Below are 25,413 nucleotides of genomic sequence, written 5' to 3'. Positions count from 1 at the left end.
TTTGCGTCCCCAGCAGCAGACCTTCAGTGACTTCCTCCGAGCTTGTGTTGAGATGGTCTCCATCTTCCGGAGACAGAGGTTATTAATGGGATTCCTGTGTCCCCTGCATCCCCGGAGGACAGTTGGACAGTGAGCCGGAGCACGTCTGGAGGCTGGATGGACAACATGTCTCCACAGCAGCAGCAGGACAGCCTCGGCCGAGGGGGAGCAGGGCAGCAGGAAAACAAACGGGTATGTTTACAACCACCTGAGGCGTTCATCGAGATTTAGGGAACACGTTTCTGATTTTATGATTTAAGGAGAAACGTTAATAAGAATCAGTTTGTGCGTAAAGGCGCATGGGATTGTGTCCAGCTTCAGTTATTTCACCTGAGATGTACCATCACGTACCTGCCATGGGGTCACACCCACCTGCACTCAGTAGCGTCTCAGAAATAAATCACCAATTAATTCTACAACTGATTAATCATTCAATGCAAATGATGCCATAAATTCAATTATAATAAGATGAATCAATAATGAAAATAACAATTAAGTAGTGTGTTGTAGATCTACAGTTTACTTGACTTTTGTGTGACTGACATGAGACAAAGATATTGTGCAGTGTACCATCTGATATTCAGCCTAATATCTATTTTATTGATGGATGATTAGTTCCTCAGTTAGTCTGTGGCTGCAAGACATCATGCTGATGTAAGAAAAGAGTCCTGCTGCTCTGTCCTTGTTTGGGTTAATGATTCCACATGTATGTTCGGAGTGTCCCTGCCGGTCCTGTAGGTTTCTGACAGTATGAGCAAACACAGTGATCAGTGCGTATGTGTATATCAACTGAAGTTCGCAGAGAGTAAATGAAACGTCACAGTTTGGAGGCATGAATCCAGCCCGGCTTACTCTCCTCTGAGCTGCTGTGTGTTGGGACACAGTCACTAATATCAGAGCTGGTCAACAGAGCAGGAAAGTCATATTTCCACATTGGCTTATCATGTCGCAGTGTATTTTTAGGGCTGAAAGGTAACATTGTAATGTTGTGGCTGGAGTGTGAGGAATGTTTCAGCACCGTGCGACACGACTGAACCAACGATATTACATCGTGAAATGTCAAGAGGTGTGTGGACATGCGTGTCAGTTGATGGGCGGGGGGGGAGGGGATCTGATCTTTTCTCACTGTGGACTCTTTTACTTCTGTTTGCACTCAGAAGGTTTTAAAGCCTGCACACAAGCTGGAGACTGTGTTCGACCTGCTGACGGAGGATGTGTGAGAAAAACACGTTTTCCAAAGATACCGCTGCAAAGAGCTGCAGGGACGATTTAAAGTTCACACCACAAAATGTGTGGTTCAAAAAGGGTAATTTATAGATATCACTGCGACCTGTAGGACTACAGACACGACCTGGAGCTTATATAGATTAAAAAAATGATTCATGATGGTAAGTAGGAATGATGTCGCCATCAAAGCGTCTCCACTTCCTCCCACTATCCAGAAATGAAGCCAAAATATCCCAGATGCAAACGCTGCCATCTTGCATATTTAGAGACAGCGTCCACAGTTTATCCTAATTTTAATAACATCAAACAAGTAATTAAAAGCAATCTTATCAACTAGAAACATATGGAGTATTTCAAGATGTAAAAACGATTTGAAAATCTGTTCCAGTGTCCTGTATATTGTCAGAAATCACAAGATATTAAGGGACAATAAAGACCCAGAGATCTCAAACGTTCATTACATTGAGAGCTCAGTGGTGAAACTACTAAACCCTCGTCTTTCCACCTGCTGGAAATTCTTAGAGCTCAGGTGGAGTAAATAACCACATTAACCAGGAACCTGGGACTGTTCCACTGGTTGTGTTAGTCCTTCAGACAGTGAATGAACTATGGTTGTCTAGAGCTTGTTTGTCACCTCGCTTCACACTCAGAAATCCTTCTATAATTAGATTAAATGAATCTTCACTGATCCTCGTGAGGAAACGAGAATCCAGCAAAGAAAAAAGAGGATCTCTGGAGTGTTGAGAGGCACAGAAACAGAAGATAAACGTGACTTTCAAATTGCAGCAAAGATAATTCACTGGGTATCTGAAGTGTGAGAGAGTTCAGAGAGAGATGGAACACTGATCCTCATGATCCGACATTCCTTTGTGTTTAACGTCTCCTCTTTCAAACGGCTGCCGTGCTTGGCGCTGTCGAGGTCAGTCCCCGCTCGGTGATGAATGGACAGAACATTAAGGTGCCTATGTAACATGTGTGCAGTAAACATGACGCACACACGGTGGGATTTGAGCCTTTTGCTTTTACAGAGCAGTGTGGCAGGAATGAAGCATGAATATTGATGATAGGAAATCAAACAAGCAAAATGTAAATGGACGTGTGTTTCTTTGTTTTGTCTCTTTCAGCTGATGAAGTCTCAGAGTTATCGGCGTCAGTCGGCTCCGTCTCTGGTGTTCACCAAAGCTCTCACCAGGTCCAAGACCATCTCCAGGTAACAAATCACAATCAGCAGGTAGTCTTCTAAATTAACAGTGCACGGTCCTTAGAGCAGTGAGTTTATTGTCCTGCTGTTGAAGCCGTTGTGTTTGACAGGCTGAGTGGGTCAATTCCAACATCTGCAGAAACCGCCAGACCTCCTCCTGTTCTCTAACAAAGAGGTCGCTGTGGTCAGGCCACACACACACACACACACACAGTCACATGCCCCTGGCACAACCCTGACTGAGGTGTTGAATCCACTCGGATAGATAATCCACCTGTAACCAGACTTACCAGAGGATCAGCAGCTATTATTAGTGTCTGTTGTAGAACATATGGAGAAGGAAAGTGAAGAAGAAATAACCTCGTTAAAAAGCTCCTCCTACGCAAAAATGGGCCTTGAGGCACGTGAGGAGAAGTCAAATGAAAAATAACTTACACAGATCAGCCACAACATTCAAACCCATGTTCCTGAAAGTTATACTGTGCAAAGATACAGTTGCAGTTTTGCTGTGACTGACCTCTCGTTGCCTTCTGCTCTGGATCTCACAGCCTCTGACTCAACACAGTTTACATAACGAGCAGAACACGAGAGACTTTGAAGCCTCATTCGTTTCTATTGAATCCAAAGTCAAATGTGGATCATGCAAACTCAATGAACGTGCACAGTGTGTCCACATCGGGCCAGATCTTCAGATGAAGGAGGCACATGTCATTCATCCTAAGCAGCAGGGGATGACTGAGTCTTTCTTTCATCGCCACGGAACATGTCTTCAGATGAACTGATACTGTCCACCATTTACAAACAATGAGTTAGCTGCTGCCCAGCATTACCCCCCAGTCACGCTGTCAGTGGTTACACAAGGAGATGTCAGAGCCACTCAGAGAACTTAGCTGCATTTTTAAAGAGTTTAGATATTGACGTGAGTTTGCGTAACACTGCAGGGCTTTGGAAAAAGGCTAAGAGAAGTTAAGGCCACACTGAGAATATCACTGTCCTGCATGCTCCCCCTCTGCAGTAAAGACTTCCCCCCCAAAACTCCCTGGATTCAAAAGAGAAGGTGTGACAGGGAAACATGCTGTGATAGTGGCAGACACCAAAGATGCTTTAACTTCTCATCAGCTCAAATAATGTTTTCAGACATGCTCTCCAGAGAATGTTCCAGGTCAGACGGGTTCAGTCTGGATATTCAGAAACGTCATTCAGATTTCTTTTGCTGCAACTTAAAAACAACAAATTGTGATTATTCTCTCTGACGTGCTCCGTGTGTTTCAGAGAGAGCTTCCTGCCTCCGCTGTGTCCAGAGACGTGTCCATTGGTCCAGTCCTTCCTCGCCGCCCCTGATAGGTCCTTTCTTCTCCACGCACACGCTCAGTTGAAGACGGGGATGCAGACTCAGGACAGACACCTCTTCCTGTTTAATGACCTCCTGGTTATCGCCAAAGCAAAGTGAGCACAGGGCTGCTCCTCTCTCCCTCCACAGTCCAAGGTAAAAATGTGTATGTGTGTGTTTTCACGCCGACTCTTTACGTTCCCAGGTCAGCCAACCACTTCAAGCAGAAGGCCCAGGTGCGTGTGTGTGACATGTGGACGGCGAGCTGCATGGACGAGGTGTGTGAGGGCAGCACCAACCCTGAGAGGAGCTTCGTCATGGGCTGGCCCACCTGCAACTCGGGTGCTATGTTTAGGTAACACAAACACACAAACACAAATCTGCAAAGATGCAGAAACAAGCTGGAATGTGTTGGGCGTATAAAAACATGTTCCTGTAAACATATCCAGCCTCTCTGATCACTCTAATTCTTGGTTTACTGTAACACTGTGTGTGAGTGTTTGTTTAACAGCACCGGTGTTTAGAAGAACCTGGACACATTCTGCTGAGACATTTTAATGAGACTCCGAGTGACACGTCAGAACTCAAACATCGTGTTTTCTGTAAACTTTGATCCCGTTCACGCCGCCCAACGTCAGTGGCTGTAAACTGTGTTTATGTTTCAATAGTAAATATGTTGATGACGCTGTAAACTCGACGGTAAATTCCAAGAACAGAAAACAGACAGGATGAGGAGCAAACAGGGGCCAGGATCATTTTTGAGGAAGGAACTCAAAACTTCTCTCCAGATTTATTTTCTTGAAAATTACAGAAAGCAGAACACATGGACAGGTGTGGAGTTAAAATAGGAAACACACAAATCCAAGTCAGCACACACACACACACACACTATAACAATGTGTGACATGTTTCTACTGTGTCCCTCAGCTCAGCAGAACAGAAGGAGAGATGGCTCTCCCTCCTCAAAAGGTAAACTTCACACAATATAAAGTGTGTGTGTGTGTGTGTGTGTATTTACACGTGTGTGTGTGTTAGACGCCTCACACTTGGTGTTTCCTCTTTTCATTAATTCCAGTCGTATAAAAGAGGAGAAAGAGAAGGAGGACCCTAAAACCATTCCATTGAGAGTGTACGGGAAGGGAATCAACTCCTTCGCTGTTGTAAGTTTACTCTGATGTTTGTATCTGTCATTTTAACATGGTGAACATTTTATACACAAACTTTTAAATATTAGCTAGTGTGTGTCTGTCGTGCTGCTCTGTTCTCCTGATGATGTGCACGGGTGTCTTCTGCTCCCCCCACTAGACCAAGACACTTCCTGTCAGCAACTCAGACTCAACCAATGAGGTGATCCGACTGGCTCTGCAGCAGTTCAGCATCATAGTGAGTGACAAAGACTAAATGAGAGGAAACAGTTCATAGTGGACCCCCCCCCACCCCACCCCCCCAGCTAGAATAGATGTTTACAGCACAAACATTCTGTTTCCAGTCCTTTTATCTTTTCTATCATGTAAACTTGCTAAAACCTTGATTTAGATTTATTGCTGCAGCTCAGCACCAACACTTTAGTCCTGCACCACCTTAGCCGCACAATTAACATGTGATGTCAAACCAGCAGCGTGTGACCACTGAGGGTGAATACGTTTCTTTCATCTCTCTTCCTGCCACCCTGTCCTCTGAGGTCTGGTAGCATCTCGTGTCTTGTCTCTCTGACTCTTGTGTCTTCTTCTCAGGGGAATGTGAAAGACTATCAGCTGTGGGTCATCTCGAAGAGGGACAACACTCCCTATCCTCTGATAGGTGAGCAACACCTAGACACATCCTGTTCTAAATGTATTGTTTCCTGGATGATCTCCGATTCTGTTTCTCACCACCACAGGGGGCGAGATGTGTCTTTTAAACTCACTGGTACCATTCCCTCTCAGAAAACAGTTAGCTCCTGGCAGCCAGGGCTCACTGGTGTGTGGTTTTTGTTCTATGGGAACTATATCAAGCCTCCAGGGATTGATCCTGTTTCCTCCTCTGTGTCTCAGGTCATGAGTTTCCATTCTGCATCCAGATGAGCCACGTGAGATGCTCGATGTCTCAGGGAGGCAGGGACGCCTCGGCACCGGCTGTGGACAGGCAGAGGGCGCTGCAGGCGGAGCAGCTGCAGGTGAGCAAGCAGTGCCAGTTCATCCTGAAGCCTCGACCCACGGAAACGCTGCAGCAAGTATCTGCAGGTGAGACCAGCCACTGTGCACGGAGCTTCACTCTGTCCTGTGTAAATGACGGTTAGTGTAGTTTAAAAGAAATGAAAGATGTATTCTCATGCATTCTGGGAAACTGTGTTGTCTTTCCAGACTTGTTTCAGAAGCCGTTTAAAAGGAGGCGGTCCCTCATCACCTGGGCGTTCTGGCGAGGCTCCTCCTCACACCTCAATGAGCTGTCACTTGCTCCCCGTGGCTTCCTGTTCGGACAGCCACTCAGCGCCATTTGTGCAGAGGACGCTCTGCCGAAGCCGGTCATGGTGAGTGGGTACACCAAGGATTCTAGTAACACTGTAACTTTTACTGAGAACAGCGCCCCCTGCAGCCACATTCATTTGGGCCCAATGAAGTGGTTCTCAGGTAGAGAGCAACTGTCTCCAATTATCAGGCTGTAAACTTGTATCATGAATTCTAATCAGAGTTTGCGGCTTTGATTTTTTACTACATGGAGATATATGGAGGAAGACGACCCCTCACCCTCCTCTCTCCTCTCCCATTAGGACATGTTGGCGTTCCTGTACCACGAGGGTTCGTGGACGCGGGGGATCTTCCGGCGGCCGGCGGGGGCTCGGGCGGTCAGGGAGCTGCGGGACTCTCTGGACGCCGGAGAGTTTCAACTTCCTCTGACACGCGACCACGTCTTCATCATAGCCGGAGTCTTTAAGGTCCGAGGACACTTGCTTAGTTTGAAGACTGTGTGTGTGTGTGTGTGTGCATGCATCACTGTTTGCCACCTTATTAACCCACATCTGTAAGCACAATATTAATCTGCTTCCATCCTGCTCAGCCTCAGTGTGACATGATATGCAACTACGTGAGCAGGACAAGCTGTTCACAGCAGAGCAGCCTTCATGTTGTTAATGTAATCTGGATTATAATCGCTTATTATCTGGAGGGATAACACAGAGATGTCACGTCTTTATGAAGCAATTATTTATATTTGTCATAGTCCGTTTAATGCCAGTACATAAAGATACCTTGTGGAGAAATCCACGATAATTTGCAGGATAGTTTTTATTCTGTATTTAATAAAAAAATGCTGTATGGATGCTTTCAGGATTTCCTGCGCAGCATCCCGGGCAGCTTGCTGTGTTCTGAACTACATTTAGAATGGATGGATGTTCTGGAGGAAGAGGAGGAGGAGGAAGAACGGGTGCAAGACATACAGAGGTAACATCCACACGCTCTGTCCGGTTAGTCTACTCGACTCTCTGTGTTACTTTAACTACTTGATCCGACCTCTGGCAGGATGACCTGTCGCCTGCCCAAAGGAAACGCCCTGCTGCTACGCCACCTGTTGGCCGTGCTGCACGGCATCGAGGGGAACGCTCACGAGAACCAAATGACAAGTTTCAACTTATCGGTGTGCATCGCTCCCAGCATGCTTTGGCCTCCCGGAGCACCTTGTAGTCCTGAGGTGGAAGGAGAGGGAGCTAAGAAGGTGAGATCTGAGAGATCTTCATTGGCTCGTACTGAGTTTACAGATGAGGAGCAAACATTTATCAACAATAAATTCAGTCCAAAAAGTTTTGTGAGAATATCACAAATACACTGTGGAATTTGACCCAGACCTTGATAGACGCCCAGGATTATTACATTGCCACACCGCAAATAAATCTCTCTAAGCGTCTCACAACTCAGCAACAAAGAACCATTTGTTAGTTTTGTCACCAAAGTTGCCATCCCAAGAAACAAGTTGAGTAAGATCCACAAAATAATGAAGCAAAGCTGTTTTTCTGTTCCTGAAAGAAGGACGCATTGTAACACCAGCAGCAGCTCAGAAATGAAGAGCAGGAGATTACCACCAGCCTTGAAAAGTGTGAAAACAACCGGTACATATATTTCCACCAGGCGTTTCCTCTTCTCCTCTTCTTGTGTGCTGCAGGTGTGTGAACTGGTGAAGTTCATGATAGAACACTGTCAGCTGATCCTAGGAGAGGACCCCACCTCTCTGTTTGGAGGGCTGCCACAGAAGCTCAACACTGACGAGCTGGGATCAGGTACAGACATGATGGAGATGCAGAGATCCAGAGATTTAAAGTCACAGATACATTAGTCCATAAAAGTAGATTATCAAAATTACTTTTGACATAAATTGTTTTCTGGCCCATCAGAGTCGTGGAAGGACCCTCCGACCGACTCGTCCTACGACAGTCTGGAGAACGAGTTGGACAACATCAGCGGGGGGTCGCCCGGTCTCTGCAGCCGAATGAAGCCTCGATCCAAAGCTCTTCAGGGCAGCCTGGACTCCATCCTCACGTTCAGTGACTACGACCAAGACACAGACCCAGATACACACCACACCCCTGCAGGCAGCCCACTTGGTCTGAAGCTAAACCCGCTGCGGAGATCAAGAGGCCGGAGACAGGACCCACACCTCTCCAGCCCCGGCCAGGACTCACCGACCATTGACGCCTCCTCCGCCCTGGACTCCCTGTCCCTGGATGGACGGCACAGACAGAGGCGGCGCTCAGAGCCGGCCATCGCATACATGACCAAGTTCCGGCCGTGTGTCTCAGGGAGTACCGACGGGCTCACTGGTGAGGATGAGGACGAAGAGCCAATAAAGAAGACAAGCATTCTCACACTCGCTCACACACACTCTGGAGGTCCGAGCAGGAGAGCTGGAGGCGAGCCGAACCTTCACGGAGGAGCTCTGGGAGCCAGCTCCTCCAGCCTCTCCTCTACCGCCACCTCCCCTGCACCGACACGCTCCTCCCTGGATTCCCTTGACTCCCTGAGCAGTGACCACTGTGCAGCCAGACGGGGGATTCATCCGTCCAAACCATGCCTGCCCTCCAACGATACTACTGCATCCCTGTCCACCAGCGTCGGCTCCGCTCTGACCTCGAATGAATCTCCGGAGCTGGAGACCATTCCCAGAGAATCATCCAACTGGGGGACTTCAAGAGGTTGCAGGGGCCTCCACCCAAATTCCTGGCTGAGGAAAGACCGGAGACTGTCACTGACCCAACAAGACAACTTAGAAAAAGAAGACGAAGAGAAGACTGGGGTAAGTAAAAACTTCTTATGACTGGAGTATTATATTGTATTGGCCTAAATTCATTGTATGTGCTTATACAAACAGGAAGGATCCAGTGATATGTCGCGCAAACTCGTCCCAGAGAAAGGAAAAGCAGGCGAGAGGGGAGGAGGAAAACTGCTCTCCAGCAGCCAACAGAAGCCCAGAGTGTCAGATACAGGAGGAGGAGGAGGAGGAGGAGGAGGAGGAGGAGGAGGAGGCCGTGTCAAACAGGACTCATCCAGCCTCCCATGTCACCACCGCTCTACTGGGAACCTCCACTTCCCTAAATCTCCCTTATTCCATAGCTCTGACTCCAGGCAGCTCAGCACCAGCCACGCCTCTGCAGCCAGTAACATCTCCAACCAGAGGAGTGCAGCTGAAGGTGACGTGAGCGAGCTGAAGCAGCCGACAACATCTTTATTTTACAAGGCCGGCCCTCCATCTCTGTCCCTGTTTAAGAGACACAAGACTCATTCCACTAAGGGCGGGAGTAACACCAGGCTACATCAGCGCAGGGGGTCAGAGCCTGGGCGACAGGTGGTGGAGCAAGCCTCCACCCTGGGCCGGGCGAGGCTGCCCAGCGACCCCGGACTGAAGGTGTCCGAGGTGGATCCGCAGGGTGAGAGGCCAGAGGCACGTTTCTGTCTCTCGCCATGTGCCACCAAAGCGGTGAAGGACTACTTCTCCTCGCACCGGCGCAGCAACCCCCAGAGCAGCCAGCAGGTGGCACTCGCCCTGGTGGAGAGTCGCAGGGAGTGGCTGAAGAGATGCAACGACCCCACGGCCGAGCCAGATTTCGAGGAGCTTCTCTTTGCCGAAGAATCCTACGTCTAATTAAATCATAGACCGTATTTAAAGATGGACGACATTACTGCTCCATTAAAGTGAAGCAGAAGAGTCTAGATTGCCACCTGGTGGCTGGCTGCAGTATAGGTCATAAATCCATGTCACATCGGCGTTTTTCAGAATATATCGGCTTCATATGTAGTTGACATGTGTCGTCCATCTTTAGAAACAGTCTATGGATTAAACCCGGAAGGAAAGTAACTCAAATTACAAAACAACATAAGATGCTTTACTGCAGTGTAATGATGATGGTATAGAATCCTACAGCTGCTTTTAAAACACTCATACTCAACCCTTTCTAGATTCAGTACAGTCCAGAGTTGATATGGTTCCTCAGTTCACTGTAGTTCAACTCTCCAGCTACAGACCTGCTTCAGCAGAGGCTAAAGCACAGGGTCTTTAAGTCTTTAGGCTTGAATACACTGAGCTGGTTGCACATACATCACATTTTAATATGTTTTACCTACAACAGTAACTCTCTCCCCATTTGCAGTTGAAGAACAAACAGGTGCATGATTAAGTATATACACACACATTTTAACACTTAGCAAAGAGCGCTTACCCATCAAAAACATTTATCAAAAATTTTCCTGATACGTCCTCATTTCTGAGGATGTATCAATATTTTGCATTTGCAGAATATTAAACTTAAACTATATCAGGCCAAAGTAAAAAAAACTGCCAATTTAAAAACGACCTGGTGTTGCCTTCTTTCAATCTTATTTCTGTTACTGCAAATAGACAAAACAAGGTTCAACTTAATGTTTCTCCTGATCACAGTTTCTCCTTCAATGATCTTCATAATTTTCTTTTTTTTAATGAAGTGTGTTTAAGTTAAAAAATCTTAACTTTATCTTAAGGATTTTGTTGAAGCCCAACAGTTGCATATGTACTCTGTAGTATTAGGGCAACTTAAAGGGAGAAATGATCAGAGAAAATAATGAGGATTCAGTTGTAATATTATGTAAATCAAGTCAATATTCTACAAAAATAAAATGTTCTCATCATATTAGGACTTGAGGTTTGTAATATTATGACCTTATTCTTGAAATCTGAATATTTCTTGTATACTGCCCTAATCCTCTGTTGTACATTTGAACATGATGGTCTATAATTATACATGTTTTTAATATCACTTGTAGAATAATTGCAGCCTGGCTAAGACGCATGTGCACAGAACTTTTTCAGTATAAATATATTCATCTCATAATAAAAGCAGCTTAAAGGATCTACACATGTATGTTTTACTTCCACACAGGTGGCGTTGTAAGTTAAGTTTGATTATTCACCATTTAGGCTTTTTATAATAATTATTAGAAATCTGCTTTATTATTCATGTTGCTATTTGCCAAATGTTGTGTAAACAGCAGTGAACGGACTCGTCTAGAAGCCGCTGAAGTTTGCTCATCAAGTGTAAACGTTCCTTTGTCTTTTCTACTCAAACATTTCAAAGGCTTATTATCATGAATACCAACAGGCTGTTGCAGATATTTTATGTATCTTGTTCTATCTATTGCCAACAATGTTCTTTTCACATTTTCAAGCCTGTATTTATTAAAATTAATAAAACGCATCTCGCCCTAATGTTTCCATTATGATTAATGGGAACATTCATGTTTTTTAAAGCTTATATTTTAAGCAGCTTAAATAGTGTCTATGCTTTATGTTGTTGCCTCTGTACAGGAATTGTTTCACTATGTTTTTCCTCAGAATTACTGAAGTTTAAATGCATAAAATCTCTGCTTTTGCAAATAAAATGACAGACGAGGGAAAACCGGATTTAAATGTGATGAATTATTGCCTCCACCAAAGCGGTTATGTTATTGTCAGTGTTTATGATTCTTAGCAGGATTACTCAAAAACTACTTCCTGAAATTGAGGTCGGGACTGATCCCAAATTTCCCCCCCAACTTTCTTTATCAATGAGAGAATTCAGGGAATAATTTATGTGTCTTGATAATTGTGTGTGAAATTTGAAGCTAGTAAATTTAAATTGGGTTTGCCATTCTGGTTCTTGTCACTGGAAGCGGAAAATAGACATTTAAAAAAGACCAAACGATGATTTACTGAGATGATTTTCTCTTCAAACTCCATATTGAACTTGTACAAAGTGACAGCTCAACACGCCTTTAGAAAGGTGACTTTTTATTACATTATTTTTCACTCTATGCACAGATGTGTTTGTGTTCTAGTTATGTACAATCACATGATGAAGTTATATGGTCACAAGACAGATTTAATCAAACCAACAAGGCAGGAGTACATCTATATATATATATATATAATAAAATACGTTTTTTTTGGAGAGGGGTCAGTATCAGCACAATCTTTAAGGCATCGAGAACTGTTATTGGCTCACACACACACACACACACACGTGTCACTCAGCTTGGTCAGTGGATACGACTGGATTCACACAGAAAGAGACGGGTCGGAACGTCTGGATGTAAGAAACTTGTTCTCTGCGACTCGACGTGGAAACTAAGTCGCAGTAATGAGAGAAAGACACTTGGCTGGATAACAGAAGAACAGCGAGAGTCCCACAACACACACTGCCGTCCACTACATCCACAGAGACAAATAAATGTTGAAATGATGAAAAGGCAGAGTTTACAATGAGGTGATTGGTTTACCTAAGTTTAGAGCTTATACCTCTTAAATGTCGATGTTATTCATCACAATACAGCAGCAGTGTTCTATCCACAGACTGTTTATAAAGATGGACAACATGACATCTCCCCAAAAGTGAAGCCAAGTATCTCAAAATAGTATAAAATCCCTCCTCTGGTTGCTGCAGCACAGACTCTGTCTCCAGATGTGCAAGAAGGCAGCGCCCGTACTCACGATATTCAGGCTTCACATATAGATAGTGGAAGAAGTAGAGAAGTATCGTCCATCTTTATAAACGGTTTATGTCCGAACAGACTCTGTGCAGTAAACCGAAGGGGGCACTTTTACGTCCTATAAAAATAATTTTGTTGAGTCCAAGTCCTGTACTCATTCTTACTAGTTATTAAAAGTAGTCTGTAGATTTCTTGTGAGGTGGGAGGTTTAAAAATAAATGCAGTGCCGTGGCATTTGTCCAAGTACTGCAGTAGCAGTACTGGCAGTTTAACACCTACCATCGTGTGTGTGCGCGCGCATGTCGTACACTCAGTTCTGACCGGACACAACCACACTGTCTACACCCTCGTTCCACAGCAGCAGCTCCGCGGTTAACCAGATTCGTCTTTGCTTTGTCGGATGTCGGCTACGCTCTCTGGGACCCTGGCCACCATTCCCTCCAGAGACTTCGTCAGGCAGATCTGACAGCCCAGACGAGATCTGAAGAGAAAATGAGGAGTTACATCCGAGCGTCCACACTGGCAACCGGACACTTTGATGTTAAAGTCTAAATTCATATGCTAGTTTGGAAATGATAAGATCGGTTTTGTCTGCTCCACTTTTACTCTTTGTCTTACACCCGTCCTGAGTGATTTTTAAAGATAAATGTGCCACAAGTTTCTCCTCCTGTGGATTCAAAATGAAAGCTCTACTCTTTATTTACCTTATTTATACCTATAGTTTTTAACAGGTTTACCTAAATTTTCAAAAGGACAGAAAACCTCTGAGTTAAAACCTTAAGTGACTGTTCTCCCACAAATCCTTCTGAAACACTTTGTTACAGTTGTATGCAAACAATGATACCCTTAGTTAAAGGGAGGGACACACACTGCCTCAATCAAACATGTTTGTTTGTTGTGCAAAGACTCACCCATTCTTATGTGCGCGCCTGTGTCTGTTTGTGTTTGCTTACGTGTCAGAAAGGCCATAGGCTAAGTCGAGCATGTCCAGCTCCTCGTCTGTGACCGGCCCCAGGTTCTTGTAAACATCCTCATCAAATATAAGATGGCACGTGGAGCAGGCCAGCGTTCCCTCACACGCTCCTGCAGCACACAAACACACACATTTGAGCAGTTGAGCAAGATGACTAGTAATTAGTAATCAGTAATTAAAACCTTGATATCTCAGGTAACAAAATGTTTACATGCATGTGTGTGTGCTTACATACCAAAGCCATCAAAGTCCAGGTCTTCATTAATGACGACATCGAGCAGTGAGTCCCCAGGGGAACCCTTCACCGTGACCTTCTCCCCGTCTCGGTTGATGAAGTTAATTGTCACCTTGTTGTCCGACCTGAGAAACATGCATGAGAGAAAAAAACGAAAACAGAAGGCACAGTTTATTCATTTGACCTTTTATTTATTTATTTTGACAAAGTATGATTCACATTTGAGAACAAAAAAAGGTAAACTGGAACCAGTGTTACTGAAAATGGGTTAATTTTCACACAGCAATGACTGTTTCTCTGCCTCCACTGCACTCTAGTGGTCAGAGCTGATCAATACAAGTCCAAATGTCTGGGGAGAATGGGCTTAATATTTATTAACATATTTCACCAGCTTTGTATGAAAGCTCTTTATAGAGAGTGGGTAGTTTCCACTAACAGAGAGAAACAACTGTTCAGTTTAATGAAAGATGTAGAACTGCAACTGCTACTTGACAGACTGAATGATAAGAAGCAAACTGCCTTAGCTAGGTTTTAATGAACCTAAAATGAAGATAATATAATATTGATAACCACGTTTTAAGCAGTGTATTGTTGAGGTTTGTTATAGTATATTTCTTGACTTTACTGCACCTCTCCATCTCATCCAGATATGTTACTGTCTCCTCACTGTGACAATGAAACTGTGAATGCCCCAAAACACTGACAATCTGCCATCTTTTGTCATTATGGAGCAGAATCTACTTAGCAAAACGACATATTTAAACAAAGTCTTTAAACTGCCCCAGATGCCAAGTGCATTTGTGAATCTGATAGTTGTTAGAGGGTTAGGGTCAGCTGGAGCCGCCTGACGTGAGCACATGGGGACGGTGTCAGCCGGTTTAAGGCCGACATGCCAAACCAAACCTTCAACCTGAGCTGCAAATCAACAGGCGTTGCGCAATCCGACAGGCTGTGTGGCCCTGGGGAACCCCGGCCTTGATCCAAAGCCTTGCACCTGCACAGATGGACTGATCCCTTCAATCTGAGGGATTCAGCTGCAGCCACTTATTCTGACACTATCTCTTTCATTCTACATTCTTTATTTCATCTGTATTGCTTTTAATGTCCCTGTACATATACCTCTGTGCATTAAATGTACTTAATAAATACAACTGCCTTGCCTGTTGTCCTTTATATGGATTTATTACAAGTGGACACATTCAATTCAAGAAATAAGCTTATTAGTGTGGCTTACATTCATGAATGTGACCCAAATTCCAAGCAACCATGTTTGCATTCAAACCTGTATTTCAGCGCTTTGTAACTACTGGCCCAACAATGTGTTTGCATTAGAGAAACAAGCAACAAATATCAATACAGTACCTCAGGGTGCTTCCATTACACCTGTTCTGTGTACTTAACACAAAGTTCAGCAGTACGTTGATGGCTGGAAGGGCTCTACTCGTGGTCGACCTGCTCTTCAGCCTGATGTGTAATCACAGCATATGACACGATGAATTGCGTGTTTTCTGAATGGAGTTTGGCTCGTGGAGCTCAAACTACACCTGGAATTTGAGACTTGGATCCCGGATCATGATGGTGGATCCCATATTCTACCATTACCGACAGGAACCCCTCGATCCATGTGTCGTTGCTCCTCCCTTCATCTCTATCAGAAATGTTCCTATGTACTTTAAACATTGACACATTTTTCTATTACGCTTATAAAGTGTTGATTCCAATCAAAATTTTAAATACTGTTACTCTGCTGTTGTCTGCTGCACTTGTGTCCTGCAGAGGGATCCGTCACGTGTGGATCTCACCGAGCTTTATATCTCTCTCCGATCTTTCTACATTATTTCACCCTGTTAATAATTAATTGTTTGAGTAGTTTTCCTCGTGTTGATCATGTGGCACCTTGTTAACTCCTGTGAGACAAACACAATGAGACTGATTGTCTCCCTGGGCGGTGAAAGCGACTAACCTGAGCGGCCGTGTGCCGCTGGTGAACCCCCTCAGCCCGGTCAGCCAGGAGCCCGGAGCCGCCACCGCCGCCGTCCTGCGGCAGTATTCCCGTAACCGGACGGGAGCCAGCAGCCTCCCTATCACCGTCACCAGAGCCATTTGTCGGACACACGGGAGGATGGAGGATCGTAACACGCAGACGGTCCAGTTGACAGCGAGGAAAGTCGCACTTCTGTCGGAGAGGCGTCCCGGAGATGTTTGACTCTCACCGACCGAGTTAGCTTAGCCAGGCTAGGCTAGATGTTTTAGCTGCAGGACGTCACTGTGTCACCGTCATTACGTGAAGTGTCACCGGCGGCAGCTGCTCGTTGTACGTCCCGCAGACGATTAGCTCATTGTCCGGTGTTCGTGGAGCTAAAAGTGAAGCTTCTCTGTTCAGGTTAATGTCATCATAGGTGAGGTCAACGTCCCTGAGGAGTTTCCTGACAACAGGAAGCGATTCACCGTTAGCATAACAGCACTACTTCCGGCCATTACCAAACAAAATAAAAGCTTTACTCGACAAAAGGCTGCAATTTAACGCGGGTTAACCACTCAGGGGTTAAACGTGCTAATTATAAGTTTATATTCATCCATTTAAATATATAAGGACATTTTTATCGCTATTCAAACCAGGTATTTTTATTAAGACGTTTATATTGAAGTGGTCCCCCCAGCTTCCTGCTCTTTGCGGGCTAACTTCCGTTAGCTTGATGTCGCCAACAACGTGTTTATGTAACGTTGCCAAAGAGTTTGTGTGTTTTTTTTACAGTTTTACTGATGTTTTTTCTATTTTGGCTGATGGAACATTGTTTGGACCTTCACTCTCTTCTCTGCTGCCAAGTTCATCACAGAAAAAATAAAGAATCCACAAAACCTTGGACTTTTAAATAAAGTTAAACATGGCCACACCTCGACACATGATGAGTTAATCAAGATAGAGCCAGCTATTTAAATGTTGTATCATACATATTTATTTATCTGATTTGATGTAATCTTATCTATTTATGTAAGTAATTAGTGTTGCCATTGATTTTTCACAAAAAAATAAAAACATACAATTTATTTGGTAAAATACAACTACAAACGTGGATTACTGAACACACACCAGGTGGATTTGAGTTTAAGTGGAATTCAAGGGCCCTGAATTCCTATTTCCACCCCTGTCACTAGGTCTCGAGTGCATATATACTCCCAACAACATCAAAACACATCAGTGACCTTCACTGTCACATTTACACATCGCACACTGTTCTACTCTCCTGTCTGTTAACAAGTATTGATTGAGCTGCCCTCGATTAAACCAAGTGCTGTTCACCTTCAATATCTTTGCAGGACCCAGAAAACAGGATGTGTACAACATAGCTCTACGTCACAGGACAACTACTGACAGCCTGAACTTTGTTAGCTCCTGTTATATCAGCGTTGTGCTCAAGACTTTATCAGGCAACACTGATAAGTGCATCAAATATGAGTGATCATCTGTGGGAGATAAAGATTAATGAATGATCATGTTCAAAGTGAAGGGTTGATATATAAATCAGTAGCCTTTTCTGTCGGAGTTGCTCAGTGTGTGTCACCTCCGTCTCAGGTAAGCAGCTCACAAACTGACCATGTTCACATCAGCGTACACAACACAGGACAGAAGTCATTCACAAAACAAACTGAGCTTACAGAAAAACTAAGTTAACGTGATCGGTTGCATTTGTTCAGTGTTGCTCTGTGTCTTCTGTTGACAGGATGTTCAGGTCCCTGCTGCTGCTCCTGGCAGTGTCAGGTAAGATCACTAAATCTCTCCTTGTTAGGTTGTAACACGTCTTGATAGTTCATATCTAATTTTGTTACTGGATTTAGTGAATAATTTAATTTGCTTACTGAAATAAAAAAAAGTTTTTATTAAGTGAAATACTTATAATACTTTATTGTTAACCTAATTTTGAAAAAAAAAAAAAATGAATCTGTTACCGATTGGAATATTATTGAATAGTTTTTCCAACACTCTTCACACTGATATTTTAAAAACAGATATTGGTTCTCTTATCTGTCCTGTAGCTATTACAATAGCAAGATCTTTTCCCAATTCTACAAATAACTAATTGTTGACATTTCCACATCATAATTAATTGTGGCCTTATGGGTTGTTTCCAAAGCAGAAATATTGTGCTTTGTGATAATTAATAGTTTTATCAGAGCAATTGACCTTCAGCCGCTGTACAGAAATTAAACTTTGACCATGAGTGATTTATTACACAGTGAGAGAAAAGCTGTATAAATTAATCTGGAACAAAAGTTAATAAATGATTTGACAGGTAAGTATTTGTTAAATCTGCAAGGAGGTATTAGATTCCTTCAAGCAATATCACTAAGTCTTCCTCTCTGCCTGTATGGGAGCATCTGACAGTGAAACAGCAGGACCAGTTGTTGGCATGATCCTCAGCGGGAATGGGTGATCTAACGATGAACGGTACCTTTCAGGCCTCCAAGCCGCCCCAATCGCACTCGCTCGAGGACTGCAGAAGACATCTTCAACCTACCAGCTCCACGATGGCTTTCAAAAGGGCACTGAACATGACAATGACATCCGTCCACCCATTCCAGACAGCTACAGACGCGGTACTGAGCTCTCCAGAAGGTTCCTGGTTGACCTCAACATTGGCCTGGTGCAAGACAACATCGGTGAGTTTAGTTATCGAAGCCCTGCGGAAAATGCGGTCATTTTAGAACCAATTTGAATACATTGATTAGCCGGGTGCAATAAGGTAATTTCTATATTTTGTCCTGTAGCTGTCATCCGCCCCTCTCTTGGGAATGGGTTTGGAGAGATGGACAGAAGACAGAGGCTGACAGATGAAAGTGAGGATAAGATGTTATTTCTAGGAAGATAGATGTAGTTTATTCTCTAGATTCATTAGCCTTTACGAATGCAAAATATGATCGATAAACTGTCCTTTAAAAAATGTCTTTAATTTAGAGGCCCTCTGTCTTTCAGTCCCTGTTGATGTTCCAGCCCAGAAGAACGGTGGTGGTTGGGTCCGGGGGGAGGCACCTGCTGCAAATCATGTCCCAGATGGTTTCAGGCAGGGAACTGAACCTGTTCATAAAATCCAAGCAGGTTTCAGGCAGGGAACCGAACCCTTCATGTCTATCCCAGATGGTTTCAGGCAGGGAACTGAACCCTTCATAACTATCCCAGATGGTTTCAGACAGGGAACCAAACCCTTCATGTCTATCCCAGATGGTTTCAGGCAGGGAACCGAACCCTTCATGTCTATCCCAGATGGTTTCAGACAGGGAACCGAACCCTTCATGTCTATACCAGATGGTTTAAGGCAGGGAGCCAAACCCTTCATGTCTATCCCAGATGGTTTCAGGCAGGGAACCAAACCCTTCATGTCTATCCCGGATGGTTTCAGGCAGGGAACCGAACCCTTTATGTCTATCCCAGATGGTTTCAGGCAGGGAACCGAACCCTTTATGTCTATCCCAGATGGTTTCAGGCAGGGAACCGAACCCTTCATGTCTATCCCAGATGGTTTCAGACAGGGAACCGAACCCTTCATGTCTATCCCAGATGGTTTAAGGCAGGGAGCCAAACCCTTCATGTCTATCCCAGATGGTTTCAGGCAGGGAACCGAACCCTTCATGTCTATCCCAGATGGTTTCAGGCAGGGAACCGAACCCTTCATGTCTATCCCAGATGGTTTCAAGCAGGGAACCGAACCATTCATGTCTATCCCAGATGGTTTCAGGCAGGGAACCGAACCCTTCATGTCTATCCCAAATGGTTTCAGACAGGGAACCGAACCCTTCATGTCTATCCCAGATGGTTTAAGGCAGGGAGCCAAACCCTTCATGTCTATCCCAGATGGTTTCAAGCAGGGAACCGAACCCTTCATGTCTATCCCAGATGGTTTCAGGCAGGGAACCGAACCCTTCATGTCTATCCCAGATGGTTTCAAGCAGGGAACCGAACCATTCATGTCTATCCCAGATGGTTTCAGGCAGGGAACCGAACCCTTCATGTCTATCCCAAATGGTTTCAGACAGGGAACCGAACCCTTCATGTCTATCCCAGATGGTTTAAGGCAGGGAGCCAAACCCTTCATGTCTATCCCAGATGGTTTCAAGCAGGGAACCGAACCCTTCATGTCTATCCCAGATGGTTTCAGGCAGGGAACCGAACCCTTCATGTCTATCCCAGATGGTTTCAAGCAGGGAACCGAACCATTCATTTCTATCCCAGATGGTTTCAGGCAGGGAACTGAACCCTCGGTCTCTAGAATCCAAACACAGACAGTGGCATGTAAGGGAGATGTCATCAATGGAAACTGCTATGAGTTCCACCCCACACCAACAACCTTCCAGGACGCACAGGTTAGACAATCTACAGAAAGACCACTCAATAACTAAATGTCTGCGTTTGTAGTTCTTCAAATCGAATCTAACAATTTCCGTTGTCCTTTTATTCAAGGTCATCTGCAGAGCTCTTGCCCCAAATGCTGAGCTTGCCTCTGTACCCAGCAGTGATCTGCATTCTCGCCTGGTTTCCCTGGTGACCAAGGGTGGTGAGAAAAACCCTGTGTTGACCTGGCTGGGAGGCACCGTCAAGGCAAGACCATTTCCCTTGAAAGTTTATTAGCCATATTTTGAAAGAGAGAGGAGACAATCTGTATTTCAGGCTCTCACAAAGAAAACACTGAAGGACCTTCTTTATATCACCATTATTATTCAATGGCTCTATTATTCAATGACGCCAGCAGTCTGGTCCTTTGCCTTGGCACTGAATGGAGGCCAAGGAGAGTGTCATCAGATATGTTATCAACAGGACAGATAGTGTTATTCTTACCTTGGTAAAACATTGACCTTCGAACTTTTATTTAAAACCACCCATCTGTTTCTGTCCTGTTGCTAAGTGAGACCAGAAAGCAAAAAAGTGAAATGGGAAATTGGTCTTCGGGTCTTAAAGTAGGATTCTTGTCGATATTTGTAAATTTGAGAGATTAAATCTGATGCCTTTTGGCAAGAATGGAGGAAGTATAAAAGTATAATGAGGCTTTGCTTCTTTTACTTAGGTGAAGGATCGGAGAGCTTCCTCTCAACTTTAATAAAAGTGAATCAAGGTTATATGTCTGCATATGTTTGACATACCGTATGTGTGTTGCCCACATCAGAACCAAAAGGCATCATGGGTAGATGGGTCAGAGTGGGGTTACAGTGACTGGAAGCCGGGTCACCCCAACATTCAGACTGACAAACCTGTGTGTTTGGAGATGTTCCAGATAGGTAAGACAACACTCTAACCAACACACAACACAGACACACACAAATGGACTATGTTTGAAGGCAGCATTTCTCTGTATCTGGCAGAGAGGTAATTAAAGTGCAACTACAAGTTGAGGTCTTAAGTAAAACAAAGCAGCCTTGTTTAATCCAATACAATCAGGGGGTTTGTGGATGTGGTCTCACATGTTCTGGTATGTGCTTGTGTTATACAATCACTGTTTTAGCCGCACTATTAAAGGGTTAAGCTCACATAACTGCAGGGATACAAAATTGGGATATCCTGACCATCTCCTTCACTTTAAAGACCAGTAACCAGGAATGTTTACATTTTTAAAACGTGATCTTAAGAATATCCTACAGAACATGTGTGTTATGTCTGGCAAGCCAACATTCCTTTCACAATCTGTCCCTACCCTGTCCTGCAGATGAGAGCTGGTGGACAGCCGCTGACTGTGACCTGAGGAGAGCGTCCATCTGCTCGTACCCACTCACTGCTTGAAGACCACAAAGAAACAGTGTGTGAATGTCTGGATCTTTCTTGCAGAAAACATTGTTTAATGTTTTTCTCCTTGAATAAACTTTAAGATTTGTTCTGAATGTGTTTGTTTCCTCACCTCAGCCAAAGCAGTCACTCTTCATTCTTTTTCATACCGTAAAAAACTTGGTCGCACATTTATATTAAATTTAGACAAGACTTTAATTTTTAATAATAATTTTCCACTTGTGTATACAAAGCAGTTTGTACAGTTTAGGGAGCCAAGTTAAAACAATTTGTTACAATTTAGTACCTGGAAAGTGCAAAAGTACATTTCAAATAGGATGAAATAAAAATCATGCTGTACAATATATATACCGTATCCATAAATAATCACAGATATACACACATCCATTTGGTGACAGTCACAGAGAAGAGTTGCTAAGACACAAAATAGTACTTTTTTGATTTTGCTTCTAAGTCCTATTTTCTTGGTTCCCCATGGAAAACGGTGGAGGTTTAACTTGTGGAATGCTGCTTTGATTTTCGATTTACAGGGACAATAAGCTTCTGGCTTCAGTAATGAAAAAAAAACAAAAAAACTCTAATCTAACATCACGCTGGGATAAAGGCACTCCGTTTGTTGCAGTCGTGGAACAACTCAAACAGTGGTCTTTTGTCTGAATGACAAACGTGGACGAATGAAAGACAGAAATCTCGTAAAGAAGGACACAGATTGGTCTCTGCACGATGCTTTGCTGTGACTTTTAAATAAGGATTAAAGACAAAATCACATAAAAAAATTGAAAAAAAGAGAGAGAAGACGAGAGAACCATTAGAGCAACCCTGTGTCCAATGCCAAAACCCACAAGTGAGCCAAGAGCAACCAGGGGGCTGCTGATGTTCACACAATCAGAGACACCATATCAACATGTATGATGAGATCAAGAATTTGGATATAAAAAAATAAACATGCCTCAGTAGCATGTCCACACACACACACACACACACACACACACACACACACACACACACACACACACATATTATGGTGCAAAAATAGGAATCAACACAATCTCAACCATAGACATTTCATACTGTGGTTTGTGTTTAATTCGGATGTGACAAGAGTAAAGACGCAAGAACAACAGGAAGGAGAATGAGATGTGAAAAAATAAACGATAATAGTCAGGTCAAGTTAGAGCAGTTGGAAGGAAAGGAGAGAGAGTAAGGGTGCATTTCTATCCCGGCTAATCTACAGGAGGACGGAGTTACAGCAGAGGGCTGGTTGAGCAACATTTTCAGGGAAAAACTTGAAGAAGTCATCGACAGGCACCCGGCGAAGGAGCTATATTGCTGTTAACACTGACATCTCATAGAGCCCTTGAGGATTTCTTCTTTCTCCTTCTTTTCCAGGTGTCTGAACAGTCAGAAGAGTTTTTAAAATTCGCCGGTGACTGTATATTCATGAGACGAAAATGAGATTTAAAAGAAAAGACTGCTACTTTTACTTATAAATAAACACAGATTCAAGTAATTTAAAAAACATTCTATGAAACACGGAGGGATACGTGTGACACAAGAATTTCTGTGATAAATCTTCACATGAAAAGTTTAGAATCTAGTGTTTCACTTGTTTCTTATCTTACAAAACTATATCTTAAGAGACGTGCTAACACGACAGACAGATGCTGTCTCTTGCGGGTTTGTTTCTTAAACAAAACAAGTCACCGATGTCCAAAAATAAAACAAAAGACCATCTCCATCCCTGTGTCTCCCACTTAACCTCAAAATGGTCCAAGACCACTATGTGTTCAAACCGATGCCAAGATGCACATGCATACATTTGTCAAGATAACAAAGAAATCCACAAAAAGAGGCAGAGAGTTTGGTCTTATGAGTGATGGAGCTGTCTTACTGCATAAGGCTGCTGTGTGCCAGCTTTGAGGCAATGAAAAGTCTCAGCCTAAGGAGCACAGACCCGCCTGTCTGCATCAATGGCAAACTAAGGGGTTGCAACAAGGCCACTTCAAACTATATCTTTATCTAGAGAATGGTAACACACTGCAGACACACACTCTCACACACAGACTCTCCTGCAGTTAGCTGACAGATCCTGTCAGATTTGAGAGAATGTGCCTTTGAGAGAAGTGCCTCTGTCAACAGGAAACAGAAACAGTGTTGTGTAGTGTGATGTAAATAAATCAGTGAGAAGCTGAGGCATGAAGAGAGAAGTCACAGGTAGTGGCCAGGTGGTGCTCACGCTGGTGCTACTGCTGGATTTGAACGACAACGCCAGCGCCATGCGGTCAATCCAACGCAGGACTACATGCACACTTTGTGATAATTGATGCTCGAGCCCCTCAAAGCATCTTCCCACTGCCCGTTTAAACTGTGGAAAGGTGCTGAAGGAACATAGGGGGTTCCTAAGGATAGAATGAAGCAAAGTGTTTGGTGAGAAGTATGGAGACAAACTGGGTGAGGAATGTGGGATGTGCGTGGAGGGAGGGTTTAGGGACATTGGGGACTGGGATGGGTCAGTTGTGGTCGTGCTGGGTGTTGTAGAGATTCTCCCCTGAAGAGATCTGGGTCTGTCTCCTGCTGGAGCCCCACAGCTTCCGTGTGATCTGGCCCGAACGCATCTGAGAAGAGTGGAGGAAGAGGAAGAGGAGGAATTGGGACAAGGGAGTGGAGAAAGAATTGCATGAAGTCAAAGGAGAGGAGGGGGAAAAAGGGAGGAGGGATATGATTCATGAGTGACTGATCAGTTCATTCAGGTTTGATTGACTTTGTGAGGAAATAAAGAAAAAACACTCAAAAGCCTGATTGACTTTTGTGTGAGTGGATTTGAATGGGGAGGATGAAAAGGTGCAATGATTCAGAGCGGGGGAACGTCATACATCTACACATCCAACACACTATTTACACTATCAAAACAATCAAGACTAACTTGGCGCGAGATTATTAGTTTGCATTATTCAGATTGTAGCTACACTCTTAATATGGCTTGAATTTGCAGAAACATTAATTAGTGTTACGTTTGTTTCACAGCATATTTGTTATAGTTCGTAGAGCACACGCAAAAATGGAACAAAATGACACTTCAGGTAAACAGTATGGGAGTTTCCCAGGTTAATGGCCAAATCAAGTCCATTATTGCACAGATGCTATTAAAAAAAAAAAGAAAAAACAATGAGGTAAACGCAACAAGTTTTCATGTCACAGTTGTGGTTGGAGTAGCGACTGTCTGCTCAGCTGTGTGCTGACGGAATGTGTTAAATCTGTGTGGCTCAGGTGAAAAGCTGTGTGTGTATTTGTCTTTCTAGAGTTTCGTGGGGCCAATTTTGGTTCCAAACAGTCACTGTGAGGACATTTGTACATGCAGAGGATATTTTGGCTGGTCCTCACAATGTAATGTACTTTAAATGTACAAGGGGCAACTGGTCCACTGATCAGATCAGAGTGGGCAGGTGACATGAGATCCTACTTCCTGCAGCAGCAAGTCCTTGCTTGTTTTTACTCAGGTAGAAAACTTAATTTAGTACTTTTACTTGAGTACACTTCGTCTAATTATTTGTACCTTCCTAAAGTAAAATGTTTAAGTACTTCCCCCACCACAGGGTTAGGGGCAAGGGAATGTATTTTGTCAAGGAGTGCCCACACAACTATAAAAACACCACAGTGTGTGTGTGTGTGTGTGTGGT

At 43.9% G+C, this 25,413-nt stretch overlaps 5 protein-coding genes across 7 annotated transcripts in view; 3 read left to right on the top strand and 2 right to left on the bottom strand.

Moving 5' to 3' along the window:
• Window positions 1-9,080, top strand: LOC133933876 (rho GTPase-activating protein 20-like). Its single transcript, XM_062381116.1, has 15 exons — window positions 1-231; window positions 2,391-2,476; window positions 3,740-3,913; window positions 4,003-4,152; window positions 4,725-4,766; window positions 4,873-4,957; window positions 5,103-5,180; window positions 5,531-5,597; window positions 5,831-6,019; window positions 6,140-6,306; window positions 6,547-6,711; window positions 7,104-7,216; window positions 7,295-7,487; window positions 7,932-8,046; window positions 8,161-9,080. The coding sequence occupies exons 1-15, from the start codon at window positions 157-159 to the stop codon at window positions 9,078-9,080; spliced, it is 2,619 nt and encodes an 872-aa protein (XP_062237100.1). The 5' UTR covers window positions 1-156.
• A 69-nt stretch (window positions 9,081-9,149) lies between these two features.
• On the top strand, window positions 9,150-11,680 carry LOC133933875 (uncharacterized). The gene has a single exon (XM_062381114.1). It carries the CDS (start codon window positions 9,150-9,152, stop codon window positions 9,903-9,905), a length of 756 nt encoding a protein of 251 aa, XP_062237098.1. The 3' UTR covers window positions 9,906-11,680.
• Window positions 11,681-12,045: 365 nt separating this feature from the next.
• LOC133933668 (adrenodoxin-like) lies at window positions 12,046-16,411 on the bottom strand. The gene is made up of 4 exons (XM_062380833.1): window positions 15,932-16,411; window positions 13,969-14,093; window positions 13,714-13,843; window positions 12,046-13,241 (listed from the first exon to the last, which is right to left on the bottom strand). Exons 1-4 carry the CDS (start codon window positions 16,069-16,071, stop codon window positions 13,133-13,135), a joined length of 504 nt encoding a protein of 167 aa, XP_062236817.1. The 5' UTR covers window positions 16,072-16,411; the 3' UTR covers window positions 12,046-13,132.
• A 1,019-nt stretch (window positions 16,412-17,430) lies between these two features.
• On the top strand, window positions 17,431-21,827 carry LOC133933667 (uncharacterized). 2 transcript variants are annotated; one of them, XM_062380832.1, is made up of 8 exons: window positions 17,431-17,542; window positions 17,691-17,728; window positions 18,427-18,627; window positions 18,736-18,804; window positions 18,941-20,325; window positions 20,423-20,560; window positions 21,123-21,234; window positions 21,660-21,827. In XM_062380832.1, exons 2-8 carry the CDS (start codon window positions 17,692-17,694, stop codon window positions 21,731-21,733), a joined length of 2,016 nt encoding a protein of 671 aa, XP_062236816.1. In that variant the 5' UTR covers window positions 17,431-17,542; window position 17,691; the 3' UTR covers window positions 21,734-21,827. The 2 variants fall into 2 exon arrangements, with proteins under 2 accessions (XP_062236816.1, XP_062236815.1); XM_062380831.1 differs by lacking the exon at window positions 17,431-17,542 and having other exon boundaries at window positions 17,578-17,728.
• Window positions 21,828-21,906: 79 nt separating this feature from the next.
• Window positions 21,907-25,413, bottom strand: part of nbeal1 (neurobeachin-like 1) — a 34,832-nt gene continuing 31,325 nt past the window's right edge. For both annotated transcript variants that reach the window (XM_062380830.1, XM_062380829.1), the window contains exon 54: window positions 21,907-24,351. In XM_062380830.1, coding sequence (XP_062236814.1) covers window positions 24,247-24,351 — 105 coding nt within the window. In that variant the 3' untranslated portion in view covers window positions 21,907-24,246. The remainder of the gene's footprint in view (window positions 24,352-25,413) is intronic.

Source organism: Platichthys flesus, chromosome 22 (genome assembly GCF_949316205.1).
Source record: "Platichthys flesus chromosome 22, fPlaFle2.1, whole genome shotgun sequence".
NCBI classification, from domain to species: Eukaryota; Metazoa; Chordata; class Actinopteri; order Pleuronectiformes; family Pleuronectidae; genus Platichthys; species Platichthys flesus.
Note: the sequence above shows the minus strand (reverse complement) of the source record. Positions and strands in the feature narration are given on the sequence as shown.